Consider the following 20,051-nt stretch of genomic DNA (forward strand, 5'->3'; position numbering starts at 1 on the left):
AAAGCTAGCCACCCTATAAGTTGCTTTCGAACAAATTATGCTTTATTACCAACGCGGTATTGTAAACACATCGTTCGTGTCCGGTGTTTGCTTGTTTGTAGATTTTTTTGTTCAGCTTAGACAGTGCTACTGTATCTTTTTTGACACGCAAAGACCCAAACGGCGTTCCATAGTATGTATGTCGTGAAGCTAATAGCAGTGACGCTGTTACTATGTAACTCCGGTAGGGCAACATCTGAAAAATAGCACACTTTGTGGTGTGTACCGGTGCTCGACGAAAGCGGCGAAAGCCAACATCACCCAACGACAGAACGGTTGATTGTCAAGGGCAATGAATTATCCATTATCTTGGCTTTAATGGATTTCGCCTTTGAGTTGTCTCGCTGAAATGTTCTTACTCTTTCAAATGACTGCTCAATCCACACAGCAGACATTCTGTGGGCTAGGTTAGGAATGCTGTGTTGCACGTGGAGCGCAAAATTTTACTTTGCATTATTACGTCATGTACCTACGTTATATAGGTATGCACGGTAGCTTTGACATCGTTTTTTAACATCGGCGTTAAACTAGACATCGGCCGATACCGATTCCGATATGTTCACTGACATATCGTGCATCTCCACTCACTGCTAAGTTGCTCTGTATAAGAGTGTCTGCTAAATGACTAAAATGTAATAATTTGATTTAGTCCTCTTGTTTGTGGTCGTCTCACTTGTAGATCCCCCTATAAGTCTGTGTGTCATATGTAGTAATGGACAGCTGTTGGCTGGATCAGGTAGCTCATTACACTGGCTGGGAGAGTGAAAGAGGAGATGATGATGCTGTAAACACATTCATCAACAAAACATTGGTCACTGGCAAACAGACCACTGTTGTACATATCCCCACTAGTTTACATGTTTCTCTTGATAGGGCATGATTTCAACTGCTCTTGGTGGGGAGGAGTGGTTTGTTTTTTTCCTCATTTAAAACTTGACTATGATTTTAGATGCGTTTTATCAGACTATATCATCTCTGTTAGCCCGGAATTAAAATCTTGTGTTAGTTGGTCAGCTATGTAATTTAACTTTTGTTTTACTTGTTAGAAATTAAGCGTTCTGACAAAAACGAAGTCTCCACCCTCACAAAGGAAACTCTCATTCATAGCCCCTCTTCCGGTCCGTGTGGGCGCACACACAAAGCACTCAAGGTGAAGTTGCTCAGATCTCATGCATCCCATTCAGTCCTGTCAGATTCTCTCGATCTACACGCAGAATCTGCTCACGGGAGATTACAGAATATCTAACTTTTGTAGTTAATGTATACTTTTGTCTTTGCGTGTCACTGCAACTGGTTTTATTGGATTTGAAAACTGAGGATGGTGAATGGTTGTCCTTTTCTGATCCTGTAGCCCATCAGTAATGCTGACTTCATTGTACCTGTGGAGATTGAAGGAACAACACACCAGGTAACTTACAATGACTATGGCATTCAGATCAACACACATGTATTGTGTGTATATACTGTATGTGCTCCATCAGACAAATTCAAATAACCAGCCTCCCTGTGTTTATGTTTAGCTATTGCAGCCCATTAGGGAAGTACAACTGCTTCGGAAATTGAACACATTTAATGTTAATACATTAAATCAAATTTGAAATCAAAAGTCATGTGTAAATGGAACATTTGTTGTATAAATGTGTTCTTTTCCATGATCAAGATGGATTTACTTCGTAGTTATTGTAGAAGTCATAGCTACATATGTATCAATTGTAAAAATGTTAAAGCTGTATAGTACAGTTAAGCCAGGGGTCAGCGAGGGCTCCCTCACCCCACAATGGCCTCCTCGCCGTGGGACACTAGCCAAAGCTCTCTGGCTTCGGCCTGATTCAAGTAATCCAGGATAGGCTGGTTCCCGCCAGCACGGCCTTTTCTCGATTACTTGTTTCAGGAGGTGGCTGCCAACTTCCAACACACCCTCTGGAACGACCACACCGACAGACGCTTGGATGCATTCCCTGACCCACAGACGGAATGAGTAGGAAAAAGCAGGCAGACCAAACAGGGAGGCAGGCCTCCATTGTATTCAGTAAATGTTTAACCCTTTTTTTTAACCTTCCTGTTCAGTTTTGTTTTATATGTTGGCTTTCTTTTATTTTCTGAAATGTTAAACCAGGTTGTTGAATGGATGAAATATGGATCCACTTGTGCTCACTAGCCTCTGTTTTCTTTTCACTGTTGCCTTTTCAATTAGCCAACACATTAAGCTTGTTAAGCCAGGTGAGTCAACTCTGTAGCCAGTGAATAACTTTGATCAGATTGCAGATCAATAGATACTGTGGTCCTTACGGACTGGAGGTGTGTGAAGTTGCTCCAGTCAGTTAGTTAGTCCATAGACTAGTGTTCATAGATGGTTGCTGCTGGATAGCTGTACTTGATTCTCCTAGCCAGATGCTTATAACTGTGCTGTGATGTGTCCCAGGTTTTCGTCCTGAAAAGGCCACATGTAGACGAGTTCCTCCAAAGGATGGGAGAGCTGTTTGAGTGTGTTCTCTTCACTGCAAGTCTTGCAAAGGTAACATTGCTTTAACTGTTTTGGAAAATTAACTGGTACTTATACCATTTGCTCCACCTGGTGGCGATGAGATATGCCTCTTGAAAACGTAGCAATTCCAGCATTGCTAAAGGGATACTTCGGGTTTTTGACAATGAGGCCCAAAGTTGGATGAACTTGTGGATACCATTTTTATGCCTCTGTCCAGTATGAAGGAAGTTAGAGGTAATGTTGCTAACTAGCGTTAGCACAATGGCTGGCCATTGCGCTAATGCTAGTTAGAAATTGCGCTTGTGCTAGTTAGCAATTAACTTCAAACCGCCGCAGAGACATAAAAATGGTATCCACGAGTTCATCCAACTCTGGAGAAGTAGATAAATGGCCTCATTGCCAAAATCCCGAAGTATCCCTTCAACTCGTCTGTACCACCCAACATACCACTCTCCCCATACATTCTACTCTCTGTCCTACTCCCTGCCTGGCCCTCTCTACCTTTCTGTTTCTATCTTTTTCTCTCCATCTCCTCCCTCCCGTCTCCCCTGCAGTATGCCGACCCAGTGACCGACCTTCTAGATCAGTGTGGTGTGTTCCGTACGCGTCTCTTTCGGGAGTCCTGTGTGTTCCATCAGGGCTGCTACGTCAAGGACCTGAGCCGCCTGGGCCGCCAGCTCAACAAGACCCTCATCCTGGACAACTCCCCCGCCTCCTACATCTTCCACCCTGAGAATGCTGTGAGTGCTGCTGTCCAGTCCGAGCTTTACTGTCTCACCAAAGGCCTTACAGGCCTGTCCCAATGTAGAATCACTGAGGTGATCTTCCTGGTTTAAGCAAGGAGCTATTTGATGCCAACATGCCCCTTTTTTATTTCTGAATTCTTTTTTTAAACTGTGGAAATCAACATTTCCCAACTGCACTGAAACGTTTATTTCCTTAATTAATAGCCTAATTTCTCAAAAATGTTTTAATCTATGTATGTGTCCTCAGGTGCCTGTGGTGTCCTGGTTTGACGACCTGGAGGACACAGAGCTGCTGAGCCTCCTGCCCGTCTTTGAAGAGCTGAGTGAGGCGGAAGACGTCTATGCCAAACTGCAGCAGCTACGGGCCCCCTGACACGACACACCCCCTCTTATAAGCCAGAATCTCCCCCTCCCAGCCAGACCACACCCATCAACCGACGGAAAAAGACCAAACCTTACTTACATACACACACTGTGTGCGGTGTTAGTATCCTAGACACACACTCGGCAGTGTGTTTGTTTGGCCCCTGAACTGTGTGTCTGGACGGCTATCCACTGCTCCTACTATCATCCTCCTCAGTATGTTAGCCTTTGCTGCAAAACTGCTGTTCTGGGAAAAATCCAACAAACACAATGCAAAGTGGCTCACTCTTTTCTCATTTTCAATGTACTCAAACACATACTAGTACTCCAATCATTTAAACTGACTGGCCAGATCTTTGTTTCTCCAAAAACGAGACTCAGATTTTATAGCACTAATTGCGCCACAAAACAATTGACTGTACACACAACCTCTCTGCTTCGACAATAATCTCTGTACAATCACTTTGAAGGGGGTCTATAAAGCATTGCAAGGAAACTACAAAAACCACATAGTGATGTTAATTTCCATTTCTTAGTACAACGGCCTGTATAAAGGTGGTTTTTAAGGAAGTTTCTCCTGAATGGATTGAGTCCTTCAGGAAATTAATTTTAAAAGCTAAACCCAGTGGTCTTTCTGATCCAAGGCCAGCATGACATGACATGATATGACATGACCTCATTTGAGCAGACCTTACATGGGGAGCAAAGGATCTCCATCTTTGTGCCTTCTGAAAAGAAAAATTTATTAAATCTGTTTTGGTTTTGTTTTTAAAGAAAGAAAAACCTGCGTTGTTCCTTCCAGGAAATGGTTCTTTTTCAATTGGTAGGTTTTTCTATACATTTTTAAGATGTCTTTTAAATGTTTGATATGGTAAGAAGTGTAGATGACTTTTGTAATGTCTTGGATGTTGAGGAAGAACAGCCATACGTTAACAGCCTCTGTGTATGTTGTATTTACATGAAATCCTCCATTCTCATTAGCTGAAGATAACCTAATCCTCGGCTAATAGGGACCATTACAAACCAAGGGTCACACCATCGTGTAAAGGCAGGGCTGTAACATAAACCCTGCCTCTTTATGCAGATTCACCCCGAGATGCATCAGGTACAGGACACTTGAGCTGGTTTCCCTAAATTAAAAAAATGCCCTTTAAATGAACAGACTAATTTAGACTTTAAAGTTCGGTAGCAAATTTGGAGTGATTCTCTGCTGGTGTTTAGTCTGCTAAGGTTGCCATATTGGTTAAACCGAGGCCTTTTTGTTACATTTTGTGTCAAGCCTTCTGGGTGCCATATTTGGGTCACGCGAGGGACTTGTGATAAGTAGGCTGCTAAGAGTGAACACAATGCACACTAGTTTACCCCCTACTGGTTGCCCTTTATCCATAGTTTGCCAAGTCATTTCCACTCAACTTTTACTATTTTAAAATGTATCCTATTTAAGGTAAGATATTTCGGTTTGTAAAAAAACGACATTACTAAGAAGTAAAAGTATGTATTTTACAAATTCTCTTTGCATTATTGCCTGTTCTAGAAGTTCTACAGTACTCACACTGACATATCTTAGGTGTTGTACACATTGTGGGGTGGCAGTGGTTTTGTGGTGGCAAAAGCTGGATTAATTTAGCAAGATATGTTCTATTGCTCAAATTGTAACTGTAAGCACACACAGGCATGCCCAATCCTGACTAGTCACTGTATCCCAAAGAGATTTGTTTTGTGGTTGTTTTATTCACAAGATAAAGCACCGCCTTATACTATTACACTCTATGAAGTGCCTAAGGTTTCTTTCTGCGTTGAAAGCTTTGGAATAAAGCATCAAGGGTTTCCATCATCCCCTTTTTTTCATTTTACAATTTTACAACTGATAACCTGTCTCTAGTGTTGGTCTGAAATTGAGTAATCCACAAATAGCTCTTTGCCAAGTGAATCTACTCCGCTGTTTCATTGGGATTCAAAGAAAGGGCAGTGTGTTATAATGTTGTGGACCTCACATCCATACTGTCAGAGACATGTATTTACTCCATGTTTGTCATGTGTTCTGTAGATATTTATAAGCGTGTTAATCCCTGGCTGCATTGCAAATGGCACTCTATTCCGTATATAGTGCACTACTTTTGACCAGAACTATGGGCTCTGCTTAAAAGTAAAACATTTTATTGTCACATACACCGGGCAGGTGCGGTGAAATGTGTTGTTTTACAAGGTCAGCCATAGTATTACTGTGCCCCTGGAGCAAATTAGGGTTAATTGCCTTGCTCAAAGGCACATCGACAAATTTCTCGCATTGCCGGCTCGGGTATTCGAACCAACAACCTTTCAGTGACTGGCCCAACACTCTAACCGCTAGGCAGTGCACTATATAGGGAATAGATTACCTTTTGGGACGCACAAGAATCCTCTTCTTTTGTCAGTTGGATAGGATGTTAAGTTTTGTCTTCTGGTGGTGGGATGTGGTGAAGGGTGCACAAGGTGTGACCTGACTGTGTTATTGTTATGTCTGAAACACGAAAGGTAAAGTGGGGTCATAGACATCAGTATTTACCAAAGCTCAACACTTTTATTTTGTGTAGGTGGGTTGTGCGGGCATCAAATATTCACACTACAATTTTAATTAAAGCATTCTTGCGCCAGTTTCCCTTCTAGTCGAAAGAACCAGTCTTGTTGCATTAAACTTGCAGCACTTCACTGTCAGTAATGGTGAATAGATAAAGGAGGCCTACATGATACCTGGTATATTTAGTCAAAATGTCTGCTGACGTGAAATTACTAAATGTAGTGAAAGATATTGACATTCAAATCAGAGGTGACATGTCAAACGCTAATTACAGTCATGTTATGGATCATGGTTTCAGGAGAAAGTTTATCATCTATGATTGTGAGGTAATATGTAACGTCTATGAAATGCATGCTATGGCCCTCAACAAATGCGTCTTCAGAAATGTCCTGTGTTTGATTCAAATATAGTTTACTCTTAAGTGAGAAATACAAGATTTCATGATCCCTTTGTTCCTATGCATCGGAATGATGCAATTATAATTGAGATCATACTATTGATTTTATCTTCCACATATACATTTTATTTTCTCAAAGTCCTAGAGAGAAAGAATGTAAAGAACTGGAGTGTTATGTCCTTGAAATTAGTTTGTCCTAAACAGTCCAATTGTTAAAAAAATAAAAAATAATTCTTGGTACTTGGTAATTCTTTTCTTTTTTTATATGAAATATTACAAACAAATAATGGATTGAAATATAGCTCTAAAGAGCTTTGTGTTCTCTTGTTTTGGACATGGATTATTCCTATTCTGATTATTTTGTAATTTCCAACATATATGGAGATCTTTCTGCAATCTCTTTATTTTAAGTGTTCAGTTGGTTTGCTTACTGTGCGGCTTCTTAGATGCCAACCAACGATCAGAACAAAATGAGGTATGATTCAGAGGGTACAATCTATTGATGCCTGTATGTCTATTGATCAATCTATTGAATAGATTGTCATGGTGACCAATGTAGTATTTTCTGATGGGAAAAATTTGGACTCTTTAATGGGTTGATTGTGTGGTTGGGTCAGGATTTGTGTACCATGAACAAACTGCTGATTTTACACAGAAACTATGCAGAAGGAGATACAGAAATATATACAGTATATTGCAAAAATGATCAACCCACTGGGCACAGATGTCATTTCCACATTCGTTCAATGTAATTTTGTTGAAATTACGTGGAAACAACGTTGATTCAACCAGTATGTGCCCAGTGGGAACTTTACTCTTGAAAATATGTTTTTTACAGCTATTTTCTGAAAACTTTAACGTAAGATTCCTGCATTATATTTTTGGGGGCTTTTTTTGTTAAACTAGCAATTCTGAAAATTGTTTTTCAAAGATGGAATAAAAACATTGATTATAGTGAGTTTGTCTACTGTAGTGTATATATGTCCGCATTTCCAGAGAGCAGTAACACATTAATTCACCTTGCTACACACACCAAACAAACATACCCAAACCTCAATGCCCAATCACAAAGAGATCTGCATTCCACAAACAATATAGTAGAATCAGAAAGTCAAATTCAGAGCAAGCACCCCAAATGGCACCCGTTTCCCTATATAGTACACTACTTTTGACTAGGGACCATAGTGGTTTGGTCCGAAGTAGTGCACTATGTTGGGAATAGGGTGGCGTTTAGGATGCAATCAGAGGCTTTTAGGGAGAGTCATTATGTTATGACATCATAATATGTGATGTTATGAATCAGCTGTCCACTGTGTTTGGACAAAGCCCTGTCCATCAATGGCCACGTAAAAAAATGGAGCCTTAACTAGATTTGGGAAATAGCCAGGGCAGAAGTGGGGCATACTGAGATTGGATCATTCTGATCACATCCAATCAATCACAGAGGTCAGCATGAGTAGATGTGGCTCCTTCCCTGGGTGTTAACTAATCCTTTCATATTTCACTAATCTTGCCTGGGTGGCATTAATTCCATTCTGTAGGGTTTTCCCTGAGAACACAACAGACCACTGCTGTAGTTTTTCATGTTCCTCTGAAATTGTTTGCATTAACAGTGAGGTAGCAAACTGTCACTGACTCCGTGTCCAAAATGTATGGGTGTGTGATGTCCTAAGCATTTTGTACACTTCTTCAACACAAGTCATTTGCCTGTCAAACTTCTCAGGCTGGTAAGGGCCCCCCAGTATTTGTGTGATGCGTCCAACAAGGTTGAGAAAGACACTTTTGAGTTCTTGAATAAACCTTTCAGACTGCCTCCGTATGTCTGGCATGAATCATCAGATTTCATGGAAAGATACTTTTAGAGTGCAGCTAGATTTGTCAGTAAGAACATCCAGTGAGAGCATCCTGATGTTGAAAATCAATAACACCATTCGAAACATAATCAATGTAGAGTGAATGTCACATAGCAATGTAGCATCATGTGAGATTCTCTCCTACAGTATAGGCCTCTACTGGGGGTGGCTGTTAGGACCTTCTAATGCATGATTATTATAGGCAGCAACTGCATTAAAGCATCAGTGGTCCACCCTCTGTGCAGTACATCATTTAACAAAAAATCTATAGCTCTGTGGCTTCCTTCCAATACAGCCAGATCCATTTCCTGGCAAAGGGAGGGTTTTAACTACTCCACCTCCCTCCCTTTCTTTCTCTCCCCCGCCGCTCCCCCCTCCCTCACACAGTCCCACCACCACTACCACTAAAGTGTCTTTTCAGCCTGTGGTATTTTGAATAGGAGTCGTGTCTACTTTATCCTCATTTGCCTGCTGGTTTGTGTATCTTTACCTTTCTGTAATCAGCGATTGGACGAAGCGATAAGAGGTCCTGGAACATGCAAACTCAGGCAAATCTCTCAGGGGACGAGGGCCAGAAGGAGGAAGAGGAGAAGGATGCTTTGATGCCCCAGTGACAGCCCTAAGTTGTCTGGTTCTCTCCTGAGGGTTGCACTGCTGTGTCCAACCTTGAGTCAATACAAGCAAGCAACTCTCTAGCTGGACACGCTTGTCTTCTGTCTCCGCAGCAGCAACTCAAGGTACTGTTTGACTTGATCATATCTGCCCTCTGTGATTTCAGACAGTGGCTCACTGAGTTTCATTTGATTGAAAGGAGAGAGTTAGGATTTTTTGTGGCTGGATCGATGGAGTTAATTGTCAGAGGGCTGAGGCATACACGTCTCTGACTATCAGAACAGTAAAATACAGTATGTCGTGAACTTTGTGAGATTGACTGAATGAAACGTATAGTAGTGGTTGTCAACAGCAATGCAGTGCTTTTGAATGCTTCTTTCTCTTCCGACAACACGCCGTCTGACCGGTTTATGATGTAAATACATTAGTCCTGCAGTAAGCCTCCAGTAATCCTGAAATGGATATTGAAGTCCTTTTAATATCCATCTCAATAACCTCCGGTTTTAGATAATGCAATTTGTTTCAGTGGTTAATGATTTACTCCTTCCAGGGTCCAAAACCAGGAGGTGGGCCAAGGAACTCTTTTCTTTCCAACATCAGATTGAGATTGCCTGAATCTGAGAAACATGGAGTACACATTCCGCGCAGTAACCCACAATCCTGGGATTATAATCTGGCGAATCGAGGTAAAGAGGCTGTCAGTCAGTATATTATTTAAAATTGATCAGGGTGTGTATTCACAGTCAGTGGTGAAAACGACAGACGTCTGCATTTCTTTGTCCTCCCAGAAAATGGAGCTGGTGCAAGTCCCTGAAAAATCCCTTGGCAATTTCTACGAGGGTGACTGCTACATCCTACTCTCTGTGAGTCCTGGGGCCATGATACATATCAGGGTGTCATGTCAGCACATTCATTTGTTGAATTGGGGAGTTATGACTTAGCTAAATGCCCTGGAGTGAATCAGTGTGTTTGCTGTATAGATTATGTTTGCTTTGGAGTCTGTGTTACATGATTATCAATGCTCTATGTGATGTTTCCACTTTCCATCTCTGTCTTTTTATCTGTCTGCCTCTCCCTCCATGCTTTTTGTCTCCCCCCAAATCTCTCTCTCTATCCCCCCCCTGTCTGTCTCAGACCCAGAAAGTGGGCAGCTCTCTGATCTATGACATCCACTACTGGATCGGCTCCCAGTCCAGTCAGGATGAACAGGGTGCGGCCGCCGTCTACACCATCCAGCTGGATGAGTTCCTGGGATCAGGGCCTGTCCAGCACCGTGAGGTCCAGAACTATGAGTCTGATGCCTTCCGAGGATACTTCAAACAAGGGGTCATGTAGGTCTATTTGCAGAGCAGCCAGGGAGCCACATTAACCTTATAGGCTTACAGAGAGAGAGAGCAATCTCATCATTACACTCTGTTCAGTATTCTCATTTTGATCTTATTCTGAAGCACTAAGGGTAATTCTTCTGTGGGTGTAGTTTGGGAAAATGAGCATAGTTATCAATGGTGATTAGTGTGCAATCTCAAACACATTTTATTTTAGAGCAAATGCTTTATTTCTTGAACTGCATTGTTGGTTAAGGGCTTGTAACTAAGCATTTCACGATAAGGCCTGCACCTGTTGTATTTGGTACATGTGACAAATAAAATTTGATTTATATATAAAAGATTCCTTGCACCGTAATGAAAGCAAGAGATTGATTGTATAGCCTACTTACCTCTCCGCCCCTTACAGCTATAAGAAGGGCGGGGTGGCGTCAGGAATGAGACACACAGAGACTAACAGTTATGACATCCAGAGACTGCTGCATGTGAAAGGGAAGAAAAGGATAAGCGCCATGGAGGTGAGAAACACATACAGGGGGAAGTCATTCTGTGTAACACAACAGGAAGTGCCTCTGAAAATGCCTGAAATTGTACTTGTAATATATCTGGCACAATTTCCTGCATACTGTAGGTAGAGATGAGCTGGGAAAGCTTCAATCTTGGGGATGTCTTTCTGTTGGACTCTGGTAAGACCATCATTCAGTGGAATGGACCAGAGAGCAACAGACAGGAGAGGCTCAAGGTACGGTAATGATCTGTGCAAATGCTGTTCTCAAGGAGTGCACCAACAGTAAAGTCAACCCACACTAGTTGAATCAATGTTGTTTCAACGTCATTTGTCAACCTATTGTGATGTGGAATCTATGTGGAAAACACATTTGTATTTTGAAAAAGTAATCAATCAGTGAAAAGTCAATTTTCATCTCATTTCAACCAGCGCTGTAAACATTGAAATTAGAATAAAACCTTTACATAAATACAATGACTTAACCTGACTAACAGGTTGTTACATCGATCTAGTTTTAACATAATCATTAGAACTATGTATATGTTGAAATTGCACAGAAAAATTAAACAGTACATCATATAACATCATTACACCACTACAAACAGTATAATACCACCATGCAACAATATTACAATATTACAATTACAAAATTACTGTACAGATGCGTAGAGTGCGAGTGCTAGCGTGTGTGTTTATACGTGTGTGCCTGTGTGTGTGTCTCTCTTCACAGTCCGCGTTGTTCCATAAGGTGTAGTTTTACCTGTTTTTTAAAAATACGATTTTACTGCTTGCATGAGTTACTTGATGTAGAATAGAATTCCATGTAGTCGAGGCTCTGTGTAGCACTGTGACTTTCCTGGAGTCTGTTCTGGACTTGGGGAATGGGAAGAGACCCCTGGTAACATGTCTTGTGGGGTATGCATGGGTGTCTGAGCTGTGTGCTAGTCGTTTGAACAGACAAGTAGTGATGCAGTCAATCTCTCATCTACTTTGAGCCATGAGAGATTGTCGTTGATGTCAGCTCTGTGTGTATATTTAAGGGCCAGCTGTACTGCTCTGTTCTGGGCCAACTGTAATTTGCCTATGTCCCTCTTTGTGGCACTTGACCATATGACTGAGCAGTAGTCCAGGTGCGACAAAACTAGGGCTTGTAGGACTTGTTTTGTTGATAGCAATGTCAAGAAAGCAGAGCAGTGCTTTATTATGAACAGACCTCTCCCCATCATAGCTACCATTGCATCAATATGCTTTGACCATGACAGTTTACAATTCAGGGTTACACCAATCAATTTAGTCTCCTCAACTTGCTCAATTTCCACATTATTCATTACAAGATTTAGTTGAGGTTTAGGGTTTAGTGAATGGTTTCTCCCAAATACAATGCTTTTAGTTTTTTAAATGTTTAGTGCTAGCTTATTACTTGCCACCCATTCTAAAACTGACTGTAGTTCTTTGTTAAGTGTGGCAGTGATTTCACGAGCTGTGGTAGTTAACGCGTATAATATTTCGTATTCAGCATACATAGACACACAGGCTTTACTCAGTGCCAGTGGCAGGTCATTAGTAAGGGGCTTAGACAACTGCCCTGGGGAATGCCCGACTCTACCTGGATTATGTTGGAGAGGCTTCCACTAAAGAACACCCTCTGTGTTCTGTTAGACAGGTAACTCTCTATCCACGATATAGCAGGGGATAGAAAGCCATAACACATACATTTTCCAGCAGAAGATTATGATCGATAATGTCAAAAGCTGAACTGAAGTCTAGCAAAACAGCTCCCACAAGCTTCTTATTGTAAATTTATTTTGTAAGTGTCAGACATGTATTTGTTATTTAACCATTATTTAATCAGGGAGTCACACTGAGACCAAGGTCTCTTTTACAGATGAGCCCTGAATTACAGAAATTACAAAAAATACACATATCAAAATATAAATAAAAATTTAAGAACATTTAGAAGATTGTTCCACAAATAAGGTGCAAGAAAACTAGAAGCTGATATACCTAACTCAATAGTGACCAAAGTAATTTCCAGAGTTAGCCATCCCTGAAACTGGGTATGGTAACTCACATCTCTAAAGTTTAGTAAAGATGTTAGGTTTAATGGGACTTTATGTAAAAGGGCATTATAAATGAAATATCAATATACAATGCATTCGGAAAGTATTCAAACCCCTTGACTTTTTCCACATTTTGTTACGTTACAGCCTTATGCTTAGACGGATTAAATCAATGTTTTCCTCATCAATCTACACACAATACCCCATAATGACAAAGCGAAAACAAGGTTTTAGAATTTTTTGCAAATTTATATAAAAAAACAAAACTGAAATTCTTTATATACATAAGTATTCAGACACTTTGCTATGAGACTCATAATTGAGCTCAGCTGCATCCTGTGTCCATTGAACATCCTTGAGATGTTTCTACAACTTCATTGGAGTCCACCTGTGGTAAATTCAATTGATTGGACATGATTTGGAAAGGCACAAACGTTTACAGTATATAAGGTCCCACAGTTGACGGTGCATGTCAGAGCAAAAACCAAGCCATGAGGTAGAAGTAATTGCCCGTAGAGCTCCGAGACAGGATTGTGTCAAAGCCCAGATCAGGGGAATGGTACCAAAAAATGTCTGCAGCATTGTAGGTCCCCAAGAACACAGTGGCCTCCATCATTCTTAAATGGAAGAAGTTTGAAACCACCAAGACTCTTCCTAGAGCTGGCCACCGGGCTAAACTGAGCAATCGGGGGAGAAGGGCCTTGGTCAGGGAGGAGACTAAGAACCCGATGGTCACTCTGACAGAGCTCCAGACTTCCTCTGTGGCAATGGGAGAACCTTCTAGAAGGACAACCATCTATTAAGCAATCCAGCAATCAGGCATTTATGGTAGACTTCTCAGTAAAAGGCATGACAGCCTGCTTGGAGTTTGCCAAAAGGCACCTAAAGGACTCAGACCATGAGAAACAAGATTCACCGGTCTGATGAAACCAAGATTGAACACTTTGGCCTGAATGCCAAACGTCACGTTTGGAGGAAACCTGGCACCATCCCTACGGTTAAGCATGGTGGTGGCAGCATCATGCTGTAGGGATGTTTTTCAGTGCAGGGACTGGGAGTTTAGTCAGGATCGAGAGAAAGATGAACTGAGCAAAGTACAGAGAGATCATTGATGCAAACCTGCTCCAGAGCGCTCAGGACCTCAGACTGGGGCGAAGATTCACCTTCCAACAGGACAACGACTCTAAGCACACAGCCAAGACAACATAGGAGTGTCTTCGAGACAAGTCTCGGAATATCCTTGAGTGGCCCAGCCAGAGCCCGGACTTGAACCTGATCAAACATCTCGGGAAAGACCTGAAAATAGCTGTGCAGCGACCTTCCCCATCCAACCTGACAGAGCTGGAGAGGATCTACAGAGAAGAAGGGGAGAAACTCCTCAAATACAGGGGTGCCAAGCTTGTAGCGCCATACCCAAGAAGACTTGAGGCCTTAAACGTTGCCAAATGTGCTTCAACAAAGTACTGAGTAAAGGGTACTTATGAATACTTATGTAAATGTGATATATAAATATGTATTTTTTTTTAATACATTTGCAGAAATGTCAACAACAAAAAAAATCTTTGTCATTATTGGGTACTGTGTGTAGATTGATGAGGGGGAAAAACAATTTCATCCATTTTAGAATAAGGCTGTAATGTAACAAAATTTGGAAAAAGTCAAGGGGTCTGAATACTTAACGAATGCACTATAGTTCTGTTGATTATGTTGAAATTAAATTGATGTAACAACCTGTTAGTCAGGTTAAGTCATTGTATTTAAGTTTTTAAGTTTTACCCTGATTTAAATGTTTAAAACGCTGGTTGAAATGATGTGAAAACAGTACTGGCTGATGACTTTTTGCAAATCCAATTGAGTTTTTCACGTAGATTCCACTTCACAATAGGTTGACAAATGATGTTGAAACAAGGTTGAATCAATCAGTGTCTGCCCAATGGGAATGTAATCTTATTGCACCTACCATCCTACCAGTGACACAAGGAAGCTAATTCCACATTGGTAGCTCAATAAATCAAGAATAGTTGAAGGGAAATCCACTTCACTCCCCTAAAGATTGGCTGAAGAGACCCCTAGTATAAACACATTAGAATGAACGTTTTAGAATCACAGAAAATCAATCCATGTCACGCACCTCTAACTTCACATTCTATGACTCTTAGGGCATGCTGTTGGCTAAAGACATTCGGGACCGGGAGCGAGGGGGTCGGGCGGAGATAGGAGTGATAGAAGGGGACACAGAGGGGAACTCCTCTAAACTGATGGAGATCCTTACTAGCATCCTGGGGCAACGGACCTCCAAGCTTCTCAATGGAATGCCTGATGAAACAGCCGACCAACAACAGAAAGCTCAGCTTACTCTGTACCAGTAAGTGGCCGAGGGCCATGTCCAGATGTCCTGTCTTTTTGCCTGTTTGAATTGTTTCAGGCATTTATTGCAAAGAAAGTGGAACTTAACAAAGTTTTATACTCTTTCTAAATAATACTTAGCCTAGTCCCAGATCTGTTTGTGCTCATGCCAATTCCAATAGCTAATTTTCAAGCCAAACTATGTTTGCATGATAGCACGACTGGCACTCAGGCGAAATCATACTTACTCATTAGTAAATAGAGTGCATTCGGAAAGTATTCAGACCCTTTCCCTTTTTCCACATTTTGTTACATTACATTCTTATTCTCAAATGAATGAAATATTTTTTTCCCCTCATCAATCTACACACAAAACCCCATAATGACAAAGCAAAAAAAGGTTTTCAGAAATGTTTGCAAATGTATAAATAATTAAAAACAGAAATGCCTTATTTGCATAAGTATTCAGACCCTTTGATATGAGACTCAAAATTAAGCTCAGGTGCATCCTGTTTCTATTGATCATCCTTTAGATATTTCTACAACTTGATTGGAGTTCACCTGTGGTAAATTCAATTGATTTGACATGATTTGGAAAGGCACACACCTGTCTACATAAGGTCCCACAATTGACAATGTATGTCAGAGCAAAAATCAAACCATGAGGTCGAAAGAATTGTCCGTAGAACTCCGAGACAGGATTGTGTGGAGGCACAGATCTGGGGAAGAGTACCAAAAATGTCTGCGGCATTGTAGGTCCCCAAGAACACAGTGGCCTCCATCATTCTTAAATGGAAGAAGTTTGGAACAACCAAGACTCTTTCTAGAGCTGGCCGCCCGGTCAAACTGAGCAATCATGGGCGAAGGGCCTTGGTCAGGGAGGTGACCAAGAACCCGATGGTCACTCTGACAGAGCTCCAGAGTTCCTCTTTGAAGATGGGAGAATCTTCCAGAAGGACGTCCAATTCTGCAACACTCCACCAATCAGGCCGTTATGGTGGAGTGGCCAGACGGAAGCCACTCCTCAGTAAAAGGCACATGACAGCCTGCTTGGAGTTTGCCAAAAGGCATCTAAAGGACTCTAAGACCATGAGAAACAAGATTCTCCAGTCTGACGGAACCAAGATTGAACTCTTTGGCCTGAGCGTCATGTCTGGAGGAAACCTGGCACCATCCCTACGGTGAGGCATGGTGGTGGGAGCATCATGCTGTGGGGATGTTTTTCAGCGGCAGGGACTGGGAGACTAGTCAGGATCGAGGGAAAGATTAACTGAGAAAAGTACAAAGAGAGCCTTGATGAAAACCTACTGCAGTGCTCAGGACCTCAGACTGTGGCGAAGGTTCACCTTCCAACAGAACAACAACCCTAAGCACACAACCCAGGAGTGGCTTCGGAAGAAGTCTCTGAATGTCCTTGAGTGGTCCAGCCAGAGCTCGGACTTGAACCTGATCGAACATCTCTGGAGAGACCTGAAAATAGCTATGCAGAGAAGCTCCCTATCCAACCTGACAGAGCTTGAGAGGATCTGCAGAGAAGAATGGGGGAAACTCCCCAAATACATGTGTGCCAAGCTCATAGTGTCATACCCAAGAAGACTCGAGGCTGTAATCTCTGCCAAAGGTGCTTCAACAAAGTACTGAGTAAAGGGTATGAATACTAATATAAATGTGATATTTCAGTTTATACATTTGCAAAAATGTCCAAAAAACTGTTTTTGTTTTGTCATTATGGGATATTGTGTGTAGATTGTTTAGGGGAAAACGATTTAATACATTTTAGAATAAGGCTGTAATGTAACAAAATGTGGAAAAAGTCAAGGAGTATGAATAGTTTCCAAATGCACTGTATGTCCTTTCCCCAACAGTGTGTCTGATGCTGAGGGCCAGATGAAAGTCACAGAAGTTGCCACCAGGCCACTGGTTCAGGACCTGTTAAATCATGATGTGAGTCTGCAGAGCAGCAAACTGTACAAGTCCGACATCATTTGATATCGGCATTATAAAGAGTTATTGGCTCCCAAGCTATACATATTACCTCATGTGACTTCATCTTTCTCTAGGACTGTTACTTCCTAGACCAGGGAGGGGTGAAGATCTTTGTGTGGAAGGGGAAGCGAGCCAACAAGGCCGAGAGACAGGCTGCCTTTTCCAGAGCTTTGGTGGGTACAAGAGATCACACATACTTTACATACTGTAACAAAAAATAAGCCATAGTTGAGTTTTATGTGTCAAATACCAGTTGCAGTATCTGATGGGAAGACTCTGAAACTGTCTCCTGCCTCTGTGAACAGGAGTTCATTAAGCTGAAGAACTACTCCACCACCACCAACGTGGAGACAGTGAATGACGGGGCCGAGTCGGCCCTCTTTAAGCAGCTGTTCCAGAGCTGGAGTGTGAAGGACCAGACTGTAGGCCTGGGAAAGACACACAATGTGGGGCGAGTGGGTATGTGTTTCTATGTTAGTTAACAGAAGCAAATCAATCACTAGAAAAACTCTAAATGGTTCTACCTAGAACCCACTATAAGGGTTCTTCCTACAACCCTCTATAAATGGTTCTGCCAATAACCCTTTTATTATCTAGAGGTTTTTCCTAGAACCCTCTTTGAACGGTTCTTATAAGAACCCCTTCATCTTTAAAAGGTTCTTCTTAGAACCTTCTATGAGGAGCATTTCCACCAGCCTTTACAATTAAACACTTAATGACAACATAGTACATCCCACTGGGCACAAACTGGTTGAATCAACGTTGTTTCAACCTAATTTGTCAACTTATTGTGACGTGGAAAATGCATTTGATTAAAAAAAATTATCAATGAGGGTGGACCACGGAATTGTCATCATTGAAACCAATTTTCAACATATACAAACCTTGTATAAAATATGCTGAATTTGTACCTTTGAAACAACGTCAGATCTTCAACTATGAAATAACATATGTGGCCTCCACAATCCCCCAACCTCAACCCAATTGAGATGGTTTGGGATGAGTTTGACTGCATAGTGAAGGAAAAGCAGCCAACAAGTGCTCAGCATATGTGGGAATTCCTTCAAGACTGTTGGAAAAGCATTCCAGGTGAAGCTGCTTGAGAGAATGCCAAGAGTGTGCAAAGCTGTCATCAAGGCAAAGGGTGGCTACTTTGAAGAATCTCAAATCTCAAATATATTTTTATTTGTAAAACACTTTTTTGGTTACTACATGATTCCATAATAGAACTGGTTAGGCTGTTTTCATGTTATCCATAGGTAAACAAATCATCGGCCTGAGAGTCAAGTGTGCGCTCTGAACTCTCCGAGAGCAAACGAGATGGGTTGGGCTAAAGCTTAAGAGGGTGTGAACGATGCTGAATGTGTGTAGACAAAGCAGAGCTCTTCACTAGATACCAAAACATTCAAAGGCCATTTTCTCAAAAGTGAGTTTACAAGTTTATCAACTTTCAAAGCATAATTACTTTCCCATTGTTCCTTAAAAATGCAGTGTATGATATACCATTTTGTAGCTCTGAGTCTCTACTTTTATCCAATGTAAAAAACACTATTTCAAATTTTGCTACATAAGACCGAATCCAGGTGGTGAGTCACATATGTGTTATGTCATAGTTTTGAAGTCTTCACTATTATTCTACAATGTAGAAAAGTAAAAATTAAGAAAAACCCTTGAATGAGTAGGTGTGTCTACACTTTTGACTGGTACTGTATATGCCTAGGGTTTCAAACTTTGGTTGATTCAAGTTTGGTAATCTACAAGTTAATCATTAGTATGTTGGATTCACATCTCCATCTCAACCAAGAATCAAAGTTAAAGAATAGGACTAAATCGAATCAAACTTAAAATGCGAAAGGTTTTATTTGATTTAGTCCTATTCTCAAACTTTGATTCCTGGTTGAGATATAGACATGAATCCAACACATCAATTATTAATTTGTGATGTCAAGCTGTAACGCAGACACAGGGAGTCATGAAGCAAGTGCAGTTGGTGAGTTTAATAACGAAGAAAATGAAGACATACAAAACAGGAAAAGCGTACTGGGAATGAAAACAAAAACAATAGTGCGTGAAGTCTGAGGCTATTGAGGACTAAATAAAGGTGGAGTAATCAAGGTACTGATGAAGTCCAGGAGTGCATAACTATGGGGAGCAGGTGTGCGTAATGTGGGTTGCAAGGACTGGTGGTCAGTAGACCGGCGACATCGAGTGCCGGAGTGGGAGTAAGCTTGACAGTAACCCCCTCCTGACGCACAGCTCCAGCCGCAGGACGACGCCATCTAGGGGGACCGCCCCGAGAGCGAGGAGCGGGCTGGTCCGGAGGTGGAAATCCCGGATGATGTTGGGATCCAGGATGTCGTCCACCGGGACCCAACAGCGCTCCTATGGACCGTACCCATCCCAGTCAACCAGGTACTGGAGCTGACCCCCACAACATCGGGAGTCCAGGAGGGATCTGAAGGCATAGGCAGGGCTCCAATCGATTGGCAGGGGAGGCGGAGGGGTGTCGCGGGGGAAGGAACCAGCCAGGGTACCAGGATCCACCGGCCTGAGGAGGGAAACATGAAAAGAGGGTGAGATCCGGTAGTTAGTGGGGAACCTGTAATCTATAGGTTAACTCATTGACCCTCCAGAGGACCTTGAACGGGCCCACAAACCAGGAGCTCAGCTTTTTACAGGGCAGGCGGAGTGGGAGGTTCCTGGTGGAGAGCCAGACGCGATCACCAGGATGAAACACGGGAGCCTCACTGTGGTGGCAGTCCACCTACTCCTTC

At 41.9% G+C, this 20,051-nt stretch overlaps 2 protein-coding genes across 3 annotated transcripts in view; both read left to right on the forward strand.

Annotated features, from left to right (window-relative positions):
• The window catches only part of LOC129845905 (carboxy-terminal domain RNA polymerase II polypeptide A small phosphatase 2-like), a 39,555-nt gene extending 32,010 nt beyond the window's left edge, over positions 1 to 7,545 (forward strand). For both annotated transcript variants that reach the window (XM_055913842.1, XM_055913849.1), the window contains 4 exons: positions 1,391 to 1,447; positions 2,462 to 2,554; positions 3,079 to 3,264; positions 3,518 to 7,545. In XM_055913842.1, the coding sequence (XP_055769817.1) occupies positions 1,391 to 1,447; positions 2,462 to 2,554; positions 3,079 to 3,264; positions 3,518 to 3,643 (462 nt within the window). In that variant the 3' untranslated portion in view covers positions 3,644 to 7,545. The remainder of the gene's footprint in view (positions 1 to 1,390; positions 1,448 to 2,461; positions 2,555 to 3,078; positions 3,265 to 3,517) is intronic.
• Positions 7,546 to 8,815: 1,270 nt separating this feature from the next.
• LOC129845916 (advillin-like) overlaps positions 8,816 to 20,051 on the forward strand; it is a 29,437-nt gene continuing 18,201 nt past the window's right edge. Inside the window, exons 1-10 of the mRNA XM_055913861.1 lie at positions 8,816 to 9,177; positions 9,603 to 9,738; positions 9,841 to 9,915; positions 10,187 to 10,383; positions 10,787 to 10,895; positions 11,009 to 11,119; positions 15,105 to 15,310; positions 17,157 to 17,235; positions 17,352 to 17,450; positions 17,583 to 17,736. Of these exons, the coding sequence (XP_055769836.1) occupies positions 9,679 to 9,738; positions 9,841 to 9,915; positions 10,187 to 10,383; positions 10,787 to 10,895; positions 11,009 to 11,119; positions 15,105 to 15,310; positions 17,157 to 17,235; positions 17,352 to 17,450; positions 17,583 to 17,736 (1,090 nt within the window). The 5' untranslated portion in view covers positions 8,816 to 9,177; positions 9,603 to 9,678. The remainder of the gene's footprint in view (positions 9,178 to 9,602; positions 9,739 to 9,840; positions 9,916 to 10,186; positions 10,384 to 10,786; positions 10,896 to 11,008; positions 11,120 to 15,104; positions 15,311 to 17,156; positions 17,236 to 17,351; positions 17,451 to 17,582; positions 17,737 to 20,051) is intronic.

Source organism: Salvelinus fontinalis, chromosome 3 (assembly GCF_029448725.1).
Source record: "Salvelinus fontinalis isolate EN_2023a chromosome 3, ASM2944872v1, whole genome shotgun sequence".
NCBI classification, from domain to species: domain Eukaryota; kingdom Metazoa; phylum Chordata; class Actinopteri; order Salmoniformes; family Salmonidae; genus Salvelinus; species Salvelinus fontinalis.